The sequence below is a fragment of the Triturus cristatus genome, chromosome 8 (assembly GCF_964204655.1).
Source record: "Triturus cristatus chromosome 8, aTriCri1.1, whole genome shotgun sequence".
Classification (NCBI taxonomy): domain Eukaryota; kingdom Metazoa; phylum Chordata; class Amphibia; order Caudata; family Salamandridae; genus Triturus; species Triturus cristatus.
In genome coordinates, this window is record NC_140591.1 from 68,880,682 (window position 1) to 68,902,123 (window position 21,442).

The 21,442-nt window shown below is 55.9% G+C and overlaps 1 protein-coding gene across 2 annotated transcripts in view; it reads right to left on the reverse strand.

Moving 5' to 3' along the window:
- The window catches only part of LOC146801345 (T-lymphocyte activation antigen CD86-like), a 275,628-nt gene that overhangs the window by 55,713 nt on the left and 198,473 nt on the right, over positions 1-21,442 (reverse strand). For both annotated transcript variants that reach the window (XM_085621004.1, XM_085621003.1), the window contains exon 4: positions 10,629-10,760. In XM_085621004.1, coding sequence (XP_085477130.1) covers positions 10,629-10,760 — 132 coding nt within the window. The remainder of the gene's footprint in view (positions 1-10,628; positions 10,761-21,442) is intronic.

A 21,442-nucleotide genomic window follows, 5' to 3' on the forward strand; every position in this document is an offset into this window, starting at 1 on the left:
GGTGTTGTCTGCGGTCCGGACAGGGCAGAGGACATGTGGCAGGATGTTGGAGGGAGGCCCACCGGGTAGTCGGGGAGACTATTCCGGCACCTTCCTACCGCAAAGTTATAGCCGAGCGCCGCTGAGAAGCCTCCTCGGGGAGGTCTTTCTCCTATGATCGTACTAGGCCCAGTAACACCACCACACAGGACTCAATAGCAGTTGCGAGATTAGATTCTTTATCGGCCGTAATACGTGCAATATTTACAGAGGGATCGAGGGATCCTGTCAGAGTCTCAGAGTTCGTTCAAGAGGATAGGGTAGCGGGACAGTCTTAGTGCCAGCCAGGCACGGGAGGGCTCTGCGCCAGACCTTGGATGCTGGTCTCAGAGCGGCTCGGACGTGGAGAGCCGCGACGTCGTCTGCAGGGCTCGGATGGTAGTTCCGCTTAGGTCGAGTCGCGACGAGGTCAGCTGGGCTCTGGTGGTAAGGTTCAACAAGGTCGGGCCGCGACAGCGTCAGCAGGGCCCCAAAGGTTCGTGAAGGTCTTTAAGCACGGTGGAGCCGCGACGTCGTCAGCAGGGCTCAAGGGGTGGTTCAGGGTGAGTCTTCTTCCGTAGGGTCAGCCGCGATCCGATCAGCAGGGCTCTTGACTCCAGGATACAACTACTGCCCTGTTGTCGGGTCGCCCCAGATATAGGACGAGAGCCCTTTGATGTCCGGACCCGTGCGCCCGGAGGGGACGGAGAGGCCGGGTAGTGGGCGGCCAGACGCCCAGCAGGAGAGGCGCCAGGCCCCAGAGAGCTGTGGGGTGATCACACCCAGGTGTGGAGAGACGGTAGGGGGTCCCATCGATACTGCCCTCCGCCGAGAGTGGGAAGGCTCACGTGGTATCCCCCGAGCCAGGGGTTGGCGTCTAGATGTCGGGCCTCGCTGGGACCGAGGCCGGGTAGAGCAGGGTCATACAGGTGGTCACGTGGAGTGACGTGCAATCCAAGATGGAGGAGCCCCGATGTGCAGGGGACCTCGTGCGGCTTAGCGCGGGGAAACAGGACCACGCCACGAGGCCGGCTCCCACACACGTCCCCCCCAGCTGAAGGCAGGGAGAGTCACCCATCTTCTTGGGGGTTCTCCTCGCCGAGGCGGAAGAATCGGGACAGGCCGTCAGCATTGGCGTGGTCGTTGCCGGGCCGGTGTTCAACAGTGAAGTCCATCCCTTGCAGCGAGATGGACCAGCGTAACAGCTTGGGGTTCTCGCCCCGCATTTGCATGAGCCACCGCAAGGGCCGGTGGTCAGTCTGGACCCTGAAGTGGGTACCGAAAAGGTAGGGCCGGAGCTTCTTGAGAGCCCATACCACAGCGAAGGCCTCCCGCTCGATGGTGCTCCACCTCTGTTCTCGCGGCAGCAGTCGGCGGCTGATAAAGGCCACCGGTTGATCGAGGCCCTTGGCGTCCAGCTGGGAGAGGACTGCCCCGACCCCGTACTCCGAGGCATCGGTCTGGACTACAAATTCCTTGCTGTAGTCGGGGGCCTGTAGCACAGGGGCAGCGCACATGGCCGCTTTGAGATTATCAAACACGGTCTGGCAGCGGGGCGTCCAGTGCACCGCCTTGGGTTGTTTCTTTGAAGTGAGTTCTGTAAGGGGGCCAACAATGCTGCCGTAATCCTTTATGAAGCGTCGGTAGTAGCCTGTGAGGCCCAGGAATGCCCGGACAGCGGTTTGGGTGGCGGGGGGCTCCCACGCCTGGATGGCGTCCACTTTTAACTGGAGGGGGGCCACCTGGCCACTCCCCACCTGATGGCCCAGATAGGTCACAGATCCTTGACCGATCTGGCACTTGCTGGCCTTAATGGGGAGCCCGGCTCTTTGGAGAGCAGCCAGGACTTCCCCAAGGTGTCCTAGGTGCGCGGCCCAGTGGTCGCTGAAGACAGCAATGTCATCGAGGTAGGCCGCGCTGAAGGCTTTGAGACCGGCCAGGACCTTATTTACCAGCCTCTGAAAGGTCGCTGGGGCATTCTTCATGCCGAAGGGCATCACCCGGAAGTGGTAGTGGCCGTCGGGGGTAGAGAAAGCTGATCGTTCTTGTGCGCCGGGAGTGAGCTTGATCTGCCAGTACCCAGCAGTGAGATCAAAGGTGCTTAGGTAGCGGGCGGCCCCTAAGCGATCAATCAGCTCATCGGCTCGTGGCAAAGGGTGGGCATCGGTCTTGGTAACTGCGTTCAGGCCCCGGTAGTCGACACAGAATCTGAGTTCGGGGGCCGTGCCGGGGGCGGCGGCCTTCGGCACCAGGACTACCGGGCTGGCCCACGGGCTGTCGGAAGGCTCGATGACTCCGAGGGCGAGCATCTTGGCGACCTCGGTCTTTATGCAGGCCCGGACTCGGTCAGGCACTCTATAAGCGCGGTGTCGTACAGGGTGGCTATCCCCTGTGTCCACGCCGTGGACGCACCAGGGGGTTACCCCGGGCGTGAGAGAGAAGAGGGCAGCGAAGGGTTGCAGTAGCTTCTGGCAATCATGGCGCTGTTCTGGTGTCAGGGTGGCGGAGAGGTGGATGCCCTCCAAGGAGCCGTCTTGGCTCGAGGACCCCAGGAGGTCTGGCAGGGGCTCGGAGTCACTTTCACCCCCATCGTCGGTAGCCAGTAGCAAGCTTAGTTCCGTACGGGCAAAATGGGGCTTGAGCCGGTTGGCGTGCAGGACCCTGAGGGGGTTCCTCGGAGACTCCATGTCGACCAGGTACGTGACGGGGCTCTTCCTTTCAACTATCTTGAAGGGCCCGGTCCACTTGTCCTGCAGGGCGCAGGGGTCCACGGGTGACATGACCCAGACTTGCTGGCCCGGCTCAAACTCGACGGCTGAGGCATTCTCGTCATACCAGCGTTTCATATCTTCTTGGCTGGCTTCAAGGTTGGCTTCTGCCAGGGCACGGAACTTTCGAGTCTGGTTCCGCAAGGTCAGGAGGTACCAGTAGACGTCGGGCGGAGTACTCTGGACGTTCGCCTCCCAACCCTCCTTGACCAGGCTGAGGGGCCCTCGGACGGGGTGCCCATACAACAGTTCGAAGGGGCTGAAGCCCAGGGATTTCTGTGGTACCTCCCGGTAGGCGAACAGGAGGCAGGGCAACAGAACATCCCATCTCCTCCTGAGGGGCTCTTCCAGGCCCTTGATCATCCCCTTCAGGGTTCGGTTGAACCGCTCAACCAGTCCGTTCCCCTGGGGGTGGTAAGGGGTGGTGAGTTTATAGGTGACCCCACATTGTTGCCAGAGGGATCTCATGTACTTCGAGATAAAGTTCGTCCCCCTGTCGCTCACCACTTCTCGGGGGAACCCCACCCTGGAGAAGATGCCCATCAGGGCCCGGCCCACCACTGGAGCGGTCACAGTTCGGAGGGGAACGGCTTCTGGGTACCGGGTGGCGTGGTCGACCAGTACCAGGATGAAGCGGTGGCCCAGGGCGGTCCGGGGGTCGAGGGGCCCCACGATGTCTATCCCTACTCGGGGTGTGGACGGCTGGAAATGTTTGCAGGGGGGCTTTCACTCGTCCCCCAGTCTTCCCGCTAGCTTGGCAGGTCGGGCAGGACCGGCAGTGCTGGTCCACGTCTCGTCTCATTCGAGGCCAATAGAAATGGGTCACGAGGCGGCTGTACGTCTTGTCCCGCCCGAGATGTCCAGCGAGGGGCACGTCGTGTGCCAGGTTCAAGAGGAATTCTCGAAATCGGAGGGGGACCACCAGCACCCGGCTGGCCCCTAGTTCGGCGACTTTCTGCTCGCTATACAGTAAGTCATTGTCCCAATAGACCCAGTGGGTTCCCGAGGGGTCCCCCGCAGCCTGGGCGGCCGCCTGCTGTCGGGCCCCCTCGAGGGACGGGCAGCCCTTCTGTTCTTGCTGGAATTGTTCACGGGTGGGGCCCCCGTCGTGGCGCCACTGGGCCAGCTCGGGGATCTCGCTGAGGGGAGCGGCCTCGTTGGAAGAAAGTTCGGATGGCCCGGCCTCCTCGTCAGGTTCCTCCGGGCTGGAGGAGGTGGCTGGTTCGGGGCCCGCCGGTTTGTCGGGGGCTGGGTCCGCAGCTGGCTGGACGGTCATGGACCGAGTGGTGGCGCAGGCCCACTCGGGTAGTCCTAGCATCCCCAGATGCTCTCGGCGCTCCACCTGGGCCCAGGGGGAGCTCTCTAGGTCGTTCCCCAGGAGGCAGTCCACCGGGGCGTCGTCGCGGACAGTCACTTTTAGGGTGCCGGACACTCCTCCCCACTCGAAGGGGATTCGGGCCATCCGGCACATGCTCTCGGTGTTGTCGGCGGTCCGGACAGGGCAGAGGACATGTGGTAGGATCTGTTCGGGGGTCACCAGATGGCAGCGGACAGCGGTCACACTGGCCCCAGTGTCCCGGAGGGCCCCGGCCCGTCGCCCATTGATGGTGACCCACTGTTGGTACTTCTGGGTGTTGCTTGGGATGGTGGCGCGGGGCACCATTTCTCGGGAGCCTAGGCATACAAGCGACATGGCGGCTAGTTCCCACTCGGGGGACCCGTCGTCGTGGTTCTCCTCCTCGTCCTCTCCCTCCCTCAGGGCTGCGGCGGCAATTTGTCGGGGAGGTGGCCCCGTGGTCCCGTTCCGTCGGTTCACGGGCAAGCCGGGTCACTTGCATAATGGCCGGTCTGTTGGCATCCGAAGCAGGTTACTGTCGGTCGTGGTCCAGACCGGGCGATAGAGGTCCCTCTTCGGCCCTGGGTCGGGGAAGCGGGGTTGGTTGTTTGCCCTCGTGGCGGACTTCTGGGCGGTCCAGTGGGGAATTCTCGACTGCGGTGGGACCCCCCTCCTCCGCCGCACTGGCGGGGAGGTCCCATGGTGCTCCGTTGGTAGTCCCCCACGGGGTTCCGGGGGACCCGGGTGTTGACCCATCGGTCCGCTTCGGCGGCGAGCTTCCGGGGCTCGGTCAGTTTACTGTCCAGGAGGTGCTGCCTTAGTTCCACAAAGCAGTTGTTGGCGAGGTGCTCCCAGACAATGAGGTCGAATAGTTCGTTATATGAGGTGACCTTGCTCCCTTTGATCCATCCCTCCAACGCTCGGCTGAAGAAGTCCACGTATTCGACCCATGTGGTACCGGGGATCTTCTTGCAGTCCCGGAAGCGTTGCCGGTACATCTCGGCCGACAGTCCGTAGCGTGTGAGTAGGGCTTCCTTCATGTGGTCGTATGAGGTCATCACTGCGTCGGGGAGTTGCAGCAGGGTATCCCGTCCCTCGCTGAGGAACCTCCCCCATAGACCGGCGCCCCAATCCTTCCGGGGTACCCAATGGGAGGTCATGGCGACTTCGTATGCTCGGAACCATTGCTGGATGTCATCATTTTTATAGTACTCCTTGACGACATCCTTGGGGATGTGAACCTTTGGCTCGGTCGGGGGCAGAGCGTCCAGGGCTCCGGGGTTGCTGGTCTCCCCAGCTTTAGCTTTTAGTTCAAGTTCTTTAAGGCTCCTCTCGTGCTCGAGGGTTAGCCGTCCCTCCTCTAGCTCCCGATGCCTTTTCTTCTCCTGGATTTCTTCTTGTAGTCGTAGTTGCTCCAGGGCTATCTTTTTCTCCGCCAGTAGGAGCTCACCGTCCAGCCGGAGTCGGGCAAGATCCATTTCGTGTGTCCGGGCCCTTTCCCGTTCTCGTATCTCTTCGGGGGAAAGGCTGGTGTCTGGGATGGTTCGCTCCCCGTTTGTCAGGGCCGTGGTCGGCAGGTTTCCGTCCCGGGCCGAGGTCCCTTCGGCTCGGGGTGGAGGGGTCTCGGGTTCTGCCCAGGCTTTCAGGGCTTTCTGCATTTCCTCCTTGGTGCCCAATCCTGTGGTAGGGATCCCTTTGTCTTTGCAGAATTGTTTGAGTTCCTTGTGGGTGTATTCCTCCAGTCTCTCTGGAGGCGTGGGTTCGAATCCCACCGCTGCCAGCAAATGTTGGAGGGAGGCCCACCGGGTAGTCGGGGAGACTATTCCGGCACCTTCCTACCGCAAAGTTATAGCCGAGCGCCGCTGAGAAGCCTCCTCGGGGAGGTCTTTCTCCTATGATCGTACTAGGCCCAGTAACACCACCACACAGGACTCAATAGCAGTTGCGAGATTAGATTCTTTATCGACCGTAATACGTGCAATATTTACAGAGGGATCGAGGGATCCTGTCAGAGTCTCAGAGTTCGTTCAAGAGGATAGGGTAGCGGGACAGTCTTAGTGCCAGCCAGGCACGGGAGGGCTCTGCGCCAGACCTTGGATGCTGGTCTCAGAGCGGCTTGGACGTGGAGAGCCGCGACGTCGTCTGCAGGGCTCGGATGGTAGTTCCGCTTAGGTCGAGCCGCGACGAGGTCAGCTGGGCTCTGGTGGTAAGGTTCAACAAGGTCGGGCCGCGACAGCGTCAGCAGGGCCCCAAAGGTTCGTGAAGGTCTTTAAGCACGGTGGAGCCGCGACGTCGTCAGCAGGGCTCAAGGGGTGGTTCAGGGTGAGTCTTCTTCCGTAGGGTCAGCCGCGATCCGATCAGCAGGGCTCTTGACTCCAGGATACAACTACTGCCCTGTTGTCGGGTCGCCCCAGATATAGGACGAGAGCCCTTTGATGTCCAGACCCGTGCGCCCGGAGGGGGCGGAGAGGCCGGGTAGGGGGCGGCCAGACACCCAGCAGGAGAGGCGCCAGGCCCCAGAGAGCTGTGGGGTGATCACACCCAGGTGTGGAGAGACGGTAGGGGGTCCCATCGATACTGCCCTCCGCTGAGAGTGGGAAGGCTCACGTGGTATCCCCCGAGCCAGGGGTTGGCGTCTAGATGTCGGGCCTTGCTGGGACCGAGGCCGGGTAGAGCAGGGTCATACAGGTGGTCACGTGGAGTGACGTGCAATCCAAGATGGAGGAGCCCCGATGTGCAGGGGACCTCGTGCGGCTTAGCGCGGGGAAACAGGACCGCGCCACGAGGCCGGCTCCCACACAGGATCTGTTCGGGGGTCACCAGATGGCAGCGGACAGCGGTCACACTGGCCCCAGTGTCCCGGAGGGCCTCGGCCCATTGCCCGTTGATGGTGACCCACTGTTGGTACTTCTGGGTGTTGCTTGGGATGGTGGCTCGGGGCACCATTTCTCGGGAGCCTAGGCATACAAGCGACATGGCGGCTGGTTCCCACTCGGGGGATCCGTCGTCGTGGTTTTCCTCCTCGTCCTCTCTCTCCCCCAGGGCTGCGGCGGCTATGTGTTGGGGAGGTGGCCCGTGGTCCCGTTCCGTCGGTTGATGGGGCAAGCCGGGTCGCTTGCATAATTGCCGGTCTGCTGACATCCGAAGCAGGTCACTGTCGGTCGTGGTCCAGACCGGGCGATAGGGGTCCCTCTTCGGCCCTGGGTCGGGGAAGCGGGGTTGGTTGCTTGCCCTCGTGGCGGACTTCTGGGCGGCCCGGCTGGGAATTCTCGACTGCGGTGGGACCCCCCTCCTCCGCCTCGCTGGCGGGGGGGTCCCGTGGTACTCCGGGTGTAGTCCCGCACAGGGTTCCGGGGGACCCGGGTGTTGACCCATCGGTCCGCTTCGGCGGCGAGCTTCCGGGGCTCGGTCAGTTTACTGTCCAGGAGGTGTTGCCTTAGTTCCACAAAGCAGTTGTTGGCGAGGTGCTCCCAGACAATGAGGTCAAACAGTTCATTATATGAGGTGACCTTGCTCCCTTTTATCCATCCTTCCAACGCTCGGCTGAAGAAGTCCACGTATTCGACCCATGTGGTACCGGGGATCTTCTTGCAGTCCCGGAAGCGTTGCCGGTACATCTCGGCCGATAGTCCGTAGCGGGTGAGTAGGGCTTCCTTCATGTGGTCGTACGAGGTCATCACGGCGTCGGGGAGTTGCAGCAGGGTATCCCGCCCCTCGCTGAGGAACCTCCCCCATAGGCCGGCGCCCCAGTCCTTCCGGGGTACCCGATGGGAGGTCATGGCTACCTCGTACGCTCGGAACCATTGCTGGATGTCGTCATTTTTATAGTACTCCTTGACGACATCCTTGGGGATGTGAACCTTTGGCTCGGTCAGGGGCAGAGCGTCCCGGGCTCCGGGGTTGCTGGTCTCCCCAGTTTTAGCTTTTAGTTCAAGTTCTTTAAGGCTCCTCTCGTGCTCGAGGGTTAGCCGTCTCTCCTCTAGCTCCCGATGCCTTTTCTTCTCCTCGATTTCTTCTTGCAGCCGTAGTTGCTCCAGGGCTATCTTTTTCTCCGCCAGTAGGAGCTCACCGTCCAGCCGGAGTCGGGCAAGGTCCATTTCGTGTGTCCGTGCCCTTTCCCGTTCTCGTATCTCTTCGTGGGAAAGGCTGGTGTCCGGGACGGTTCGCTCCCCGTTTGTCGGGGTCGTGGTCGGCAGGTTTCCGTCCCGGGCCGAGGTCCCTTCGGCTCGGGGTGGAGGTGTCTCGAGTTCTGCCCAGGCTTTCAGGGCTCTCTGCATATCTTCCTTGGTGCCCAATCCTGTGGTTGGGATCCCTTTGTCCTTGCAGAACTGTTTGAGTTCTTTGTGGGTGTATTCCTCCAGTTTCTCCACCTGGAAGGTTGCGGCCACGGTTGCTTCTTGGCCATCCATGGTTTTCTTTTCCCGTCTGGTCCGGCAGTGGTTGCGTTACTTGCTTGTACGATTGCGTCTGGCTCGTATCCCGTCGCTGGCCACCAAATGTTGGAGGGAGGGCCACCGGGTAGTCGGGGAGACTATTCCGGGCACTTTCCTACCGCAAAGGTATAGCCGAGCGCCGCTGAGAAGCCCCCTCGGGGAGGTCCTTCTCCTATGATCGTACTAGGCCCAGTAACACCACCACACAGGACTCAATAGCAGTTGCAAGATTAGATTCTTTATCGGCAGTAATATGGGCAATATTTACAGAGGGATCGAGGGATCCTATCAGAGTCTCAGTGGTCGTTAAGAGGATAGGGTAGCGGGACAGTCTTAGTACCAACCAGGTACGGGAGGGCTCTGTGCCAGACCTTGGATGCTGGTCTCAGAGCGGCTCGGACATGGAGAGCCGCGATGGCGTCTGCAGGGCTCGGATGGTAGTTCCGCTTAGGTTGAGCCGCGACACGGTCAGCAGGGCTCTGGTGGTAGGTCCGCTTCGGTCGAGCCGCGAAGAGGTCAGCTGGGCTCAGGTGGTAAGGTTCAACAAGGTCGGGCCGCAACAGCGTCAGCAGGGCCCCAAGGGTTCGTGAAGGTCTTTAAGCACGGTGGAGCCGCGACGTCGTCAGCAGGGCTCAAGTGGTGGTTCAGGGTGAGTCTTCTTCCGTAGGGTCAGCCGCGATCCGATCAGCAGGGCTCTTGACTCCAGGATACAACTAATGCCCTGTTGTCGGGTCGCCCCAGATATAGGACGGGAGCCCTTTGATGTCCGGACTCTTGCGCCCGGAGGGGGCGGAGAGGCCGGGTAGGGAGCGGCCAGACGCCCAGCAGGAGAGGCGCCAGGCCCCAGAGAGCTGTGGGGCGGTCACACCCAGGTGTGGAGAGACGGTTGGGGGTCCCATCGATACTGCCCTCCGCCGGGAGTGGGAAGGGCTCACGTGGTATCCCCCGGGCCAGGGGTTGGCGTCTCAATGTCGGGCCTCGCTGGGACCGAGGCCGGGTAGAGCAGGGTCATACAGATGGTCACGTGGAGTGACGTGCAATCCAAGATGGAGGAATCCCGATGTGCATGGGACCTCGTGCGGCTTAGCGCGGGGAAACAGGACCACGCCACGAGGCCGGCTCCCACAAGCCCTCATAGGCAACCCTGCTTTCAGGGGTTTTAGGCAGCTCTCCGCTGCGGCTTACATTCCAGCTGGCACCGGAGAAGCTGGATCCGTGCCGACACGCAGGCACCATGCATCCTCCATGCATGGCCGTCTGACCTCACACGGACCACCCTTACATTGTTACTGCTCTTTCTCGCTGTAACCAACACTTACTTATTCATACGCCTTATCGAACCTGTACATCACAACCTCCACTTTAATGACGTTACTCATCTTAAACAAACTAATGTCTATGCATCTCAACATCGCCTTCATCCAGAGTATCACTGCTACCAGCTAAGCTAACTCTATAGGCTCTTTAAGTAGAAAGTTTATACTTCTGGGGTTAGTTTTAGCAAAACGATGAATTGCCAAAGCATGCTTGAGTTCCACTCCTCCGAGGAGTGAGGCGGGGATGAGGGATGCATGCGAGTGCGCAACCGCGGAGACGGTCCGCATGAAACAGGTGCAGAGAGACGACAAACTGGAAGATGATGGCAGGGCATGGATGGCTATGATAACAGATGTGCGGGGAACCAGACGCTTGAGACACCTGAAAAGGTGTAACAGAAGTGACGAATCGGATCCCCAGAGGCTATGCAAATACGGAGACTGACAGGCGGAGGAAATTATCATAGAGAACTATTGGACACCCGCAGATATAATAGGAAAGGGTTAACACTGACACACTGACACGGAGTGAGGGAGGAGAGTTCTCTGTAGAAGATAGTAGTATGAGGAACAAAATTGGAAATGAATGAATGTACTGAGCGGGATGGTATCTGTTATCCTGGGAAATAGGAAAAGAGAAGGGGGTGATTTTCCCTGTTGTCACATTTATCCTGGATCTAACAACAGTGTGTTATGACTTGTAACTGCCAATAAAGTTATTTTTTTAAAAAAATCTACAGGCTCATGCATTACTTACTTTGTCTGGAGCAGGGAGCACAGCATTTAATTACCAGGAAGGACACTGCAAGGAAGACGATGACGAAAAAAATCCCCACCACAATGGCTACGGTATTGTTCTTCTGAGGCTCTTGAACAGGTTTACATCTATCTAGAAAAGAGCAGGAAGAAGAAGACGAGGGTGAGTGGGTACTGTCCACTCACAGCACTCTACTCTACTCTACTTGAGCCACTCTGTACTGGGTACTGTCCACTCACAGCACTCTACTCTACTCTACTTGAGCCACACTGTACTGGGTACTGTCCACTCACAGCACTCTACTTGAGCCACTCTGTACTGGGTACTGGCCACTCACAGCACTCTACTCTACTCTACTCGAGCCACTCTGTACTGGGTACTGTTCACTCACAGCACTCTACTCTACTCTACTTGAGCCACTCTGTACTGGGTACTGTCCACTCACAGCACTCTATTCTACTCTACTTGAGCCACACTGTACTGGGTACTGTACACTCACAGCACTCTACTTGCGCCACTCTGTACTGGGTACTGTCCACTCACAGCACTCTACTCTACTCTACTCAAGCCACACTGTACTGGGTACTGTCCACTCACAGCACTCTACTCGACTCTACTTGAGCCACTCTGTACTGGGTACTGTCCACTCACAGCACTCTACTCTACTCTACTTGAGCCACACAGTACTGGGTACCGTCCACTCACAGCACTCTACTTGAGCCACTCTGTACTGGGTACTGTCCACTCACAGCACTCTACTTGAGCCACTCTGTACTGGGTGCTGTCCACTCACAGCACTCTACTCTACCCTACTTGAGCCACTCTGTACTGGGTACTGTCCACTCACAGCACTCTACTCTACTCTACTTGAGCCACTCTGTACTGGGCACTGTCCACTCACAGCACTCTACTCTACTTGAGCCACACTGTACTGGGTACTGTCTACTCACAGCACTCTACTTTACTCTACTTGAGCCACTCTGTACTGGGTACTGTCCAATCACAGCACTCTACTCTACTCTACTTGAGCCACTCTGTACTGGGTACTGTCCACTCACAGCACTCTACTCTACTTGAGTCACACTGTACTGGGTACTGTCCACTCACAGCACTCTTCTCTACTCTACTTGAGCCACTATGTACTGGGTACTGTCCACTCACTGCACTCTACTCTACTCTACTTGAGCCACACTGTACTGGGTACTGTCCACTCACAGCACTCTACTCTACTCTACTTTACTTGAGCCACACTGTACTGGGTACTGTCCACTCACAGCACTCTACTCTACTCTACTTGAGCCACTCTGTACTGGGTACTGTCCACTCACTGCACTCTACTCTATTCTACTTGAGCCACTCTGTACTGAGTACTGTCCAATCACTGCACTCTACTCTACTCTACTCTACTTGAGCCACACTGTACTGGGTACTGTCCACTCACAGCACTCTACTCTACTCTACTTGAGCCACACTGTACTGGGTACTGTCCACTCACAGCACTCTACTCTACTTGAGCCACACTGTACTGGGCACTGTCCACTAACAGCACTGTACTCTACTCAAGCCACTCTGTACTGGGTACTGTCCACTCACAGCACTCTACTCTACTTGAGCCACTCTGTACTGGGTACTGTCCACTCACAGCACTCTACTCTACTCTACTTGAGCCACTCTGTACTGGGTACTGTCCACTCACAGCACTCTACTCTACTCTACTTGAGCCACACTGTACTGGGTACTGTCCACTCACAGCACTCTACTCTACTTGAGCCACTCTGTACTGGATACTATCCACTCACAGCACTCTACTCTACTCTACTTGAGCCACTCTGTACTGGGTACTGTCCACTCATAGCACTCTACTCTACTTGAGCCACACTGTACTGGGTACTGTCCACTTACTGCACTCTACTCAACTCTACTTGAGCCATTCTGTACTGGGCACTGTCCACTCACAACACTCTACTCTACTTGAGCCACACTGTACTGGGTACTGTCCACTCACTGTACTCTACTCTACTCTACTTGAGCCACTCTGTACTGGGTACTGTCCACTCACAGCACTCTACTCTACTCTACGTGAGCCACTCTGTACTGCGTACTGTCCACTCACAGCACTCTACTCTACTTGAGTCACACTGTACTGGGTACTGTCCACCCACAGCACTCTACTCTACTCTACTTGAGCCATTCTGTACTGGGTACTGTCCACTCACAGCACTCTACTCTACTCTACTTGAGCCACTCTGTACTGGGCACTGTCCACTCACACCACTCTACTCTACTTGAGCCACTCTGTACTGGGTACTGTCCACTCACTGCACTCTACTCTACTCTACTTGAGCCACTCTGTACTGGGTACTGTCCACTCACAGCACTCTACTCTACTCTACTTGAGCCACTCTGTACTGGGTACTGTCCACTCACAGCACTCTACTCTACTCTACTTGAGCCACACTGTACTGGGTACTGTCCACTCACAGCACTCTACTTGAGCCACTCTGTACTGGGTACTGTCCACTCACAGCACTCTACTCTACTCTACTTGAGCCACTCTGTACTGGGTACTGTCCACTCACAGCACTCTACTCTACTCTACTTGAGCCACTCTGTACTGGGTACGATCCACTCACAGCACTCTACTCTACTCTACTTGAGCCACTCTGTACTGGGCACTGTCCACTCACAGCACTCTACTCTACTTGAGCCACACTGTACTGGGTACTGTCCACTCACAGCACTCTACTCTACCCTACTTGAGCCACTCTGTACTGGGTACTGTCCACTCACAGCACTCTACTCTACTCTACTTGAGCCACTCTGTACTGGGTACTGTCCACTCACAGCACTCTACTCTACTTGAGCCACTCTGTACTGGGTACTGTCCACTCACAGCACTCTACTCTACTCTACTTGAGCCACTCTGTACTGGGTACTGTCCACTCACAGCACTCTACTCTACTTGAGCCACACTGTACTGGGTACTGTCCACTCACTGCACTCTACTCTATTCTACTTGAGCCACTCTGTACTGGGTACTGTCCACTCACTGCACTCTTCTCTATTCTACTTGAGCCACACTGTACTGGGTACTGTCCACTCACAGCACTCTACTCTACTCTACTTGAGCCACTCTGTACTGGGTACTGTCCACTCACAGCACTCTACTCTACTCTACTTGAGACACTCTGTACTGGGCACTGTCCACTCACAGCACTCTACTCTACTTGAGCCACTCTGTACTGGGTACTGTCCACTCACTACACTCTATTCTACTCTACTTGAGCCACTCTGTACTGGGTACTGTCCACTCCCAGCACTCTACTCTACTCTACTTGAGCCACTCTGTACTGGGTACTGTCCACTCACAGCACTCTACTCTACACTACTTGAGCCACACTGTACTGGGTACTGTCCACTCACAGCACTCTACTTGAGCCACTCTGTACTGGGTACTGTCCACTCACAGCACTCTACTCTACTCTACTTGAGCCACTCTGTACTGGGTACTGTCCACTCACAGCACTCTACTCTACTCTACTTGAGCCACTCTGTACTGGGCACTGTCCACTCGCAGCACTCTACTCTACTTGAGCCACACTGTACTGGGTACTGTCCACTCACAGCACTCTACTCTACTCTACTTGAGCCACTCTGTACTGGGTACTGTCCACTCACAGCACTCCACTCTACTCTACTTAAACCACTCTGTACTGGGCACTGTCCACTCACAGCACTCTACTCTACTTGAGCCACACTGTACTGGGTACTGTCCACTCACAGCACTCTACTCTACTCTACTTGAGCCACTCTGTGCTGGGTACTGTCCACTCACAGCACTCTACTTGAGCCACTCTGTACTGGGTACTGTCCACTCACAGCACTCTATTCTACCCTACTTGAGCCACTCTGTACTGGGTACTGTCCACTCACAGCACTCTACTCTACTCTACTTGAGCCACTCTGTACTGGGTACTGTCCACTCACAGCACTCTACTCTACTTGAGCCACTCTGTACTGGGTACTGTCCACTCACAGCACTCTACTCTACTCTACTCGAGCCACACTGTACTGGGTACTGTCCATTCACAGCACTCTACTCTACTCTACTTGAGCCACTCTGTACTGGGTACTGTCCACTCACAGCACTCTACTCTACTCTACTTGAGCCACTCTGTACTGGGTACTGTCCACTCACAGCACTCTACTCTACTTGAGCCACACTGTACTGGGTACTGTCCACTCACTGCACTCTACTCTATTCTACTTGAGCCACTCTGTACTGGGTACTGTCCACTCACAGCACTCTACTCTACTTGAGCCACACTGTACTGGGTACTGTCCACTCACAGCACTCTACTCTACTCTACTTGAGCCACTCTGTACTGGGTACTGTCCACTCACTGCACTCTACTCTACTCTACTTGAGCCACACTGTACTGGGTACTGTCCACTCACTGCACTCTACTCTACTCTACTTGAACCACTCTGTACTGGGTACTGTCCACTCACAGCACTCTACTCTACTCTACGTGAGCCACTCTGTACTGGGTACTGTCCACTCACAGCACTCTACTCTACTAGAGCCACACTGAACTGGGTACTGTCCACTCACTGCACTCTACTCTATTCTACTTGAGCCACTCTGTACTGGGTACTGTCCACTCACAGCACTCTACTCTACTCTACTTGAGCCACACTGTACTGGGTACTGTCCACTCACAGCACTCTACTCTACTTGAGCCACTCTGTACTGGGTATTGTCCACTCACAGCACTCTACTCTACTCTACTTGAGCCACTCTGTACTGGGTACTGTCCACTCACAGCACTCTACTCTACTTGAGCCACTCTGTACTGGGCACTGTCCACTCACAGCACTCTACTCTACTTGAGCCACACTGTACTGGGTACTGTCCACTCACAGCACTGTACTCTACTCTACTTGAGCCACTCTGTGCTGGGTACTGTCCACTCACAGCACTCTACTTGAGCCACTCTGTACTGGGTACTGTCCACTCACAGCACTATACTCTACCCTACTTGAGCCACTCTGTACTGGGTACTGTCCACTCACAGCACTCTACTCTACTCTACTTGAGCCACTCTGTACTGGGTACTGTCCACTCACAGCACTCTACTCTACTTGAGCCACTCTGTACTGGGTACTGTCCACTCACAGCACTCTACTCTACTCTACTCGAGCCACACTGTACTGGGTACTGTCCATTCACAGCACTCTACTCTACTCTACTTGAGCCACTCTGTACTGGGTACTGTCCACTCACAGCACTCTACTCTACTCTACTTGAGCCACTCTGTACTGGGTACTGTCCACTCACAGCACTCTACTCTACTTGAGCCACACTGTACTGGGTACTGTCCACTCACTGCACTCTACTCTATTCTACTTGAGCCACTCTGTACTGGGTACTGTCCACTCACAGCACTCTACTCTACTTGAGCCACACTGTACTGGGTACTGTCCACTCACAGCACTCTACTCTACTCTACTTGAGCCACTCTGTACTGGGTACTGTCCACTCACTGCACTCTACTCTACTCTACTTGAGCCACACTGTACTGGGTACTGTCCACTCACTGCACTCTACTCTACTCTACTTGAACCACTCTGTACTGGGTACTGTCCACTCACAGCACTCTACTCTACTCTACGTGAGCCACTCTGTACTGGGTACTGTCCACTCACAGCACTCTACTCTACTAGAGCCACACTGAACTGGGTACTGTCCACTCACTGCACTCTAGTCTATTCTACTTGAGCCACTCTGTACTGGGTACTGTCCACTCACAGCACTCTACTCTACTCTACTTGAGCCACACTGTACTGGGTACTGTCCACTCACAGCACTCTACTCTACTTGAGCCATTCTGTACTGGGTATTGTCCACTCACAGCACTCTACTCTACTCTACTTGAGCCACTCTGTACTGGGTACTGTCCACTCACAGCACTCTACTCTACTTGAGCCGCACTGTACTGGGTACTGTCCACTCACTGCACTCTACTCAACTCTACTTGAGCCACTCTGTACTGGGCACTGTCCACTCACAGCACTCTACTCTACTTGAGCCACACTGTACTGGGTACTGTCCACTCAGTGCACTCTACTCTACTCTACTTGAGCCACTCTGTACTGGGTACTGTCCACTCACAGCACTCTACTCTACTCTACGTGAGCCACTCTGTACTGGGTACTGTCCACTCACAGCACTCTACTCTACTTGAGTCACACTGTACTGGGTACTGTCCACTCACAGCACTCTACTCTACTTGAGCCACCCTGTACTGGGTACTATCCACTCACTGCACTCTACTCTACTCTACTTGAGCCACACTGTATTGGGTACTGTCCACTCACAGCACTCTACTCTACTCTACTTGAGCCACTCTGTACTGGACACTGTCCACTCACAGCACTCTACTCTACTTGAGCCACTCTGTACTGGGTACTGTCCACTCACTGCACTCTATTCTACTCTACTTGAGCCACTCTGTACTGGGTACTGTCCACTCACAGCACTCTACTCTACTCTACTTGAGCCACTCTGTACTGGGTACTGTCCACTCACAGCACTCTACTCTACTCTACTTGAGCCACACTGTACTGGGTACTGTCCACTCACAGCACTCTACTTGAGCCACTCTGTACTGGGTACTGTCCACTCACAGCACTCTACTCTTGTAACGCCCTGAACGTCTCAGGATCGTTTAACAGACACGATAATGAGAACGCAACCACTTGTGAAGGTTTAGTTATTTTAATGAAGGCAAAAATAATACAAGGAATAAACAAAGGTTATAGTCACTGGAATCCTCCAGGCTAAGTACGTTACCAGCCCACAGCACGGATGGTCCTAACCGTCCTCTGCATATACGCCGATCCCGGCGTATGCCAACAGAGGGCAGAAATGAAATGGCCGACAATGCCAATCGGTAGGCTGTGAGGGGCACGAAGAGTGTTGGGGAGAATCGAGGAGTCAGGGAAACACCCAGCCGGGGTCTCTACCTGAAGGGAGCAGCCGCTCAACCTCTTCCTCAGACTGCACCGGGACGCGAAGTCACCTCCTGGTGATGCGTCACCGATACCCCAATCACAAGCAAAGAAGACTGAACCGAGAGCAGCCGCTCGATCGATCCTGTGGACTTCCGAGTCTGTAACGCGGCAAACACCTCCTGGTGTGCGTTACAGCTGGCAGTCCCTGTATCTCTGGTCGGGCTGGGAGTTACGACTCCAACCAGCAAAAGCGCCACTGCGCTTTGACTCAGCCGAGTCAAAAAGCGAAGCTCAATGGTTATCCGGTAGAGCTTCCGGGTCCTTCACAGGTTACGGATGGGGCAAGACACGGCCCAGGGAGTAACGACTCGACCTACCTCCGTTCTTGCCTTACTGGAGCACCACTCCGGAACACTGCTCTTTACTAAGCAGGTACGTCGGTGTAAACACAATATCCGACAGCGTTGTACCTCCCGGTTCCTCCCTTTATAGGGCGTGTTTTCCTTGAGTTATGTAACAGCTCTCCTGTTTACATAAGGGCGTGTTTTCCTTGAGTTATGTAACACCTCTCCTGTTTACATAAGGGCGTGTTTGCCTTGAGTTATGTAACAGCTCTCCTGTTTACATAAGGGCGTGTTTTCCTTGAGTTATGTAACAGCTCTCCTGTTTACATAACCTCTCAACCGCTAAGCATCCTGGGAGATGTAGTCCGTTTTCGCTGGTTACCGTTTTCCTCCCCTCGCATGACAGGAATTCTTGACAGTACATCCTCCCTCTCAGCGGCTCCCCACGGGTCCAGCGCTGGCAGGAAAACGCCGATGGAACAAGGAGACCAAGCGCGGAGCATGAACCCCTTCAGCCGGTTCCCATGACTGCTCCTCCGGGCCATAGCCTTTCCACGCAACCAGGTACCACAGCTTCCCCCTGCGCCATTTGGACGCCCGTATGCCCGACACTTCATACTCCACCTCCGACTCCACGCATACCGGCCTAGGTGTCCCAGACGGCTTGGAGGGTGCTGGTTTGAGCAATGATACATGAAAGACAGGGTGTATCCGCAATGACTGGGGCAAGCACACCTTCACGTTCACGGGACCCATACACTTGGTAATTCGATAGGGGCCCATGTACTTGGGATGGAACACACTGTTCTTTCGAAACCTCATGTTTCTTGTGGATATCCAGACGTAGTCTCCAGTGCGGTACAGTGGCCCGGGCCTTCTCTTCCTGTCTGCCGCAGCCTTGTATCTTCTCTTGGCCTCTATTAGGACAGCCCTTGAGCGCATCAACGTGTCTTTTATGTGTGCCACCCTGTCCGCTGTGGCGGGAATCCTGTCCTCTCTGAACGGATGTAGAAATGGCAAGAACCTGGGATGTTGGCCATAGTTGCTATAGAACGGAGATGACTGTGTGGAGCTGTGAGTGGCGTTGTTATAGGCGATCTCTGCAACCCATAGCAAGTCGACCCATTCTTTCCTGCCCTGGTCCACAAAACATCGCAGATACTGTTTGAGCGTTTGGTTCAGGCGCTCGGTTTGGCCGTCCGTTTGAGGGTGGTAGCTGGTGGACAGGGCGGTCTTAACATGCAGCGCAGTGCACCAAGTCTTCCAGAATTGCACAGTAAACTGCGACCCCCGGTCCGACACGATCACCCCAGGTAATCCATGCAGTCGTACCACATTCTTTAGGAGTAGTGACGCCAATTCCCCGGCCGTAGGGACTCTCTTGCAGGGGATGAAGTGCCCCATTTTCGTCAAGTAATCCACCACCACCAGTATTGCCGTCATCCCCTGGTCTACCGGTAGGCCCACCACGAAGTCCAGTGATATGCTATCCCATGGTCTATCCGGGGTCGGAAGTGGATGTAAGAGCCCTTGGGTTCGGCCATGGTCGGCCTTCATGGTAGCACACGTAGGACACTCCTGTCCCCACCTCCTGACATCCACTCTCATGGTTGGCCACCAGAAATGCCGTCCCATGCTAGCCACCGTTTTTTCAAAGCCCAAATGACCTGCGCATGGGGAGTCATGGCACCAGATGAATGCTTGTTTCCTTAGCCCAGGCGTGGGTATCAATAGGCACCTGCCCTTCAGGGGTATCCCGTCCTTCAGCTGCCATTCTCTGTGACTGAGGAGCCACCTCCGCCATGCGAATGACCTGATCCCTCTCTTTATTCCCCTCAGGAAAGTATCCGGTTGGATAACCCCCAATACCATCCTCGGGGAAATGATGGAATGCTCGGTCGCAGGCAATGGTTCCTTAACTGCAGATTGACGGGACAGGGCGTCCGCCTTCCGGTTTTCCGTCCCCGGCCGATATGTGATGCGGAAGTTGAACCCCGCAAAGAAGATCATCCACCGCAGCTGTCTGGGAGAAAGGTGTCTTGTGGCCGTCATGAACTGTAGGTTCCGATGGTCCGTGTACACCGATACCACATGTCTTGCCCCCATCAACCAATGCCTCCATTCGGTGAAGGCGTCCTTGATTGCGAGAAGCTCCTTCTCCGCAATATGGTAGTTGCGTTCGGCGTCGTTGAGTTTGCGGGACATGTACGCAACGGGATGAAGCACCCCTGTGTCGTGGTTGCGTTGGGACAAGATAGCCCCCAGCGCCACATCCGATGCGTCCGCTTCCACCACGTAGGGGAGATCCGGATCGGGGTGAGCCAACACCGGCGCCTTACCAAAGGCGCTTTTCAGGGCCTCAAAGGCTTTGTTCGCTTCAGGGGACCAGACAAACTCCTTGGACTTCCTCAGTAGCTGTGTGATTGGGGCCACCAATCCTGAAAATCCATCTATAAACCGCCTGTAAAAGTTGGCGAAGCCAATGAAACTTTGGACATCCTTCACGCTTTGGGGCACCGGCCATTCTTTCACCGCCTTGATCTTTCGTTCTGCCATCTCCTGTCCCTCTGGACTCAGCATCACTCCGAGGAATTCCACGGATGTGACGTGGAAGTTACACTTGCTGAGTTTACAAAACAGCATGTTTTCCCTCAGTTTTTGGAGCACAGCTTTGACGTGGTGTACGTGCTCCTCCACACTGGACGAATAGATGAGGATGTCGTCGATATATACGACCACGTAGATATCCAACTCCTCTCTGAATACCTCATTCAAAAAGTACTGAAAGGCTGCCGGGGCGTTGCACAGACCGAACGGCATGACGAGGTACTCAAAAAGGCCGAACCTGGTCTTAAAGGCGGTCTTCCACTCGTCTCCGTCCCTCATGCGCACCAGATGGTATGCCCCTTTCAAATCCAACTTGGTGTAGATACGAGCTTTCTTGACCTGTTCCAGAAGTACACTGATGAGAGGCAAGGGGTACCGATTCTTTACGGTTATCGCATTCAATGCCCTAAAGTCCACACAGGCTCTCAGCTCCCCATTAGCCTTCGGGATGAAGAAGAGTGGCGAGGCGGCCGGAGACTTGGACGGGCGGATGAATCCTAGCTTGAGGAGTTTATCCAGGTACCCCCGGAGATGCACGTTTTCAGGCTCCGTCAGGGCATACAGCCTGCCGCTGGGAACGCTGGCCCCTGGCACCAGGTCGATCTGGCAGTCAAACTGTCTATGTGGTGGTAGCACTTCCGCCTTCACCTCATCAAATACATCCTCAAAACTGTGATAAGCCTGGGGGAGAGCCACATCTTTTTCTGCCGCTGTAGCCACCGTCTGACTCCCGCTCTCATCTGCGTCAAGGGATTCCGTTCTTATTCCACAATGCAGGATGCAATACGGTGACGTCAGTTCGATGCGATGTGTTGGCCAATCCACAGAGGGGTTGTGTTTCTGTAG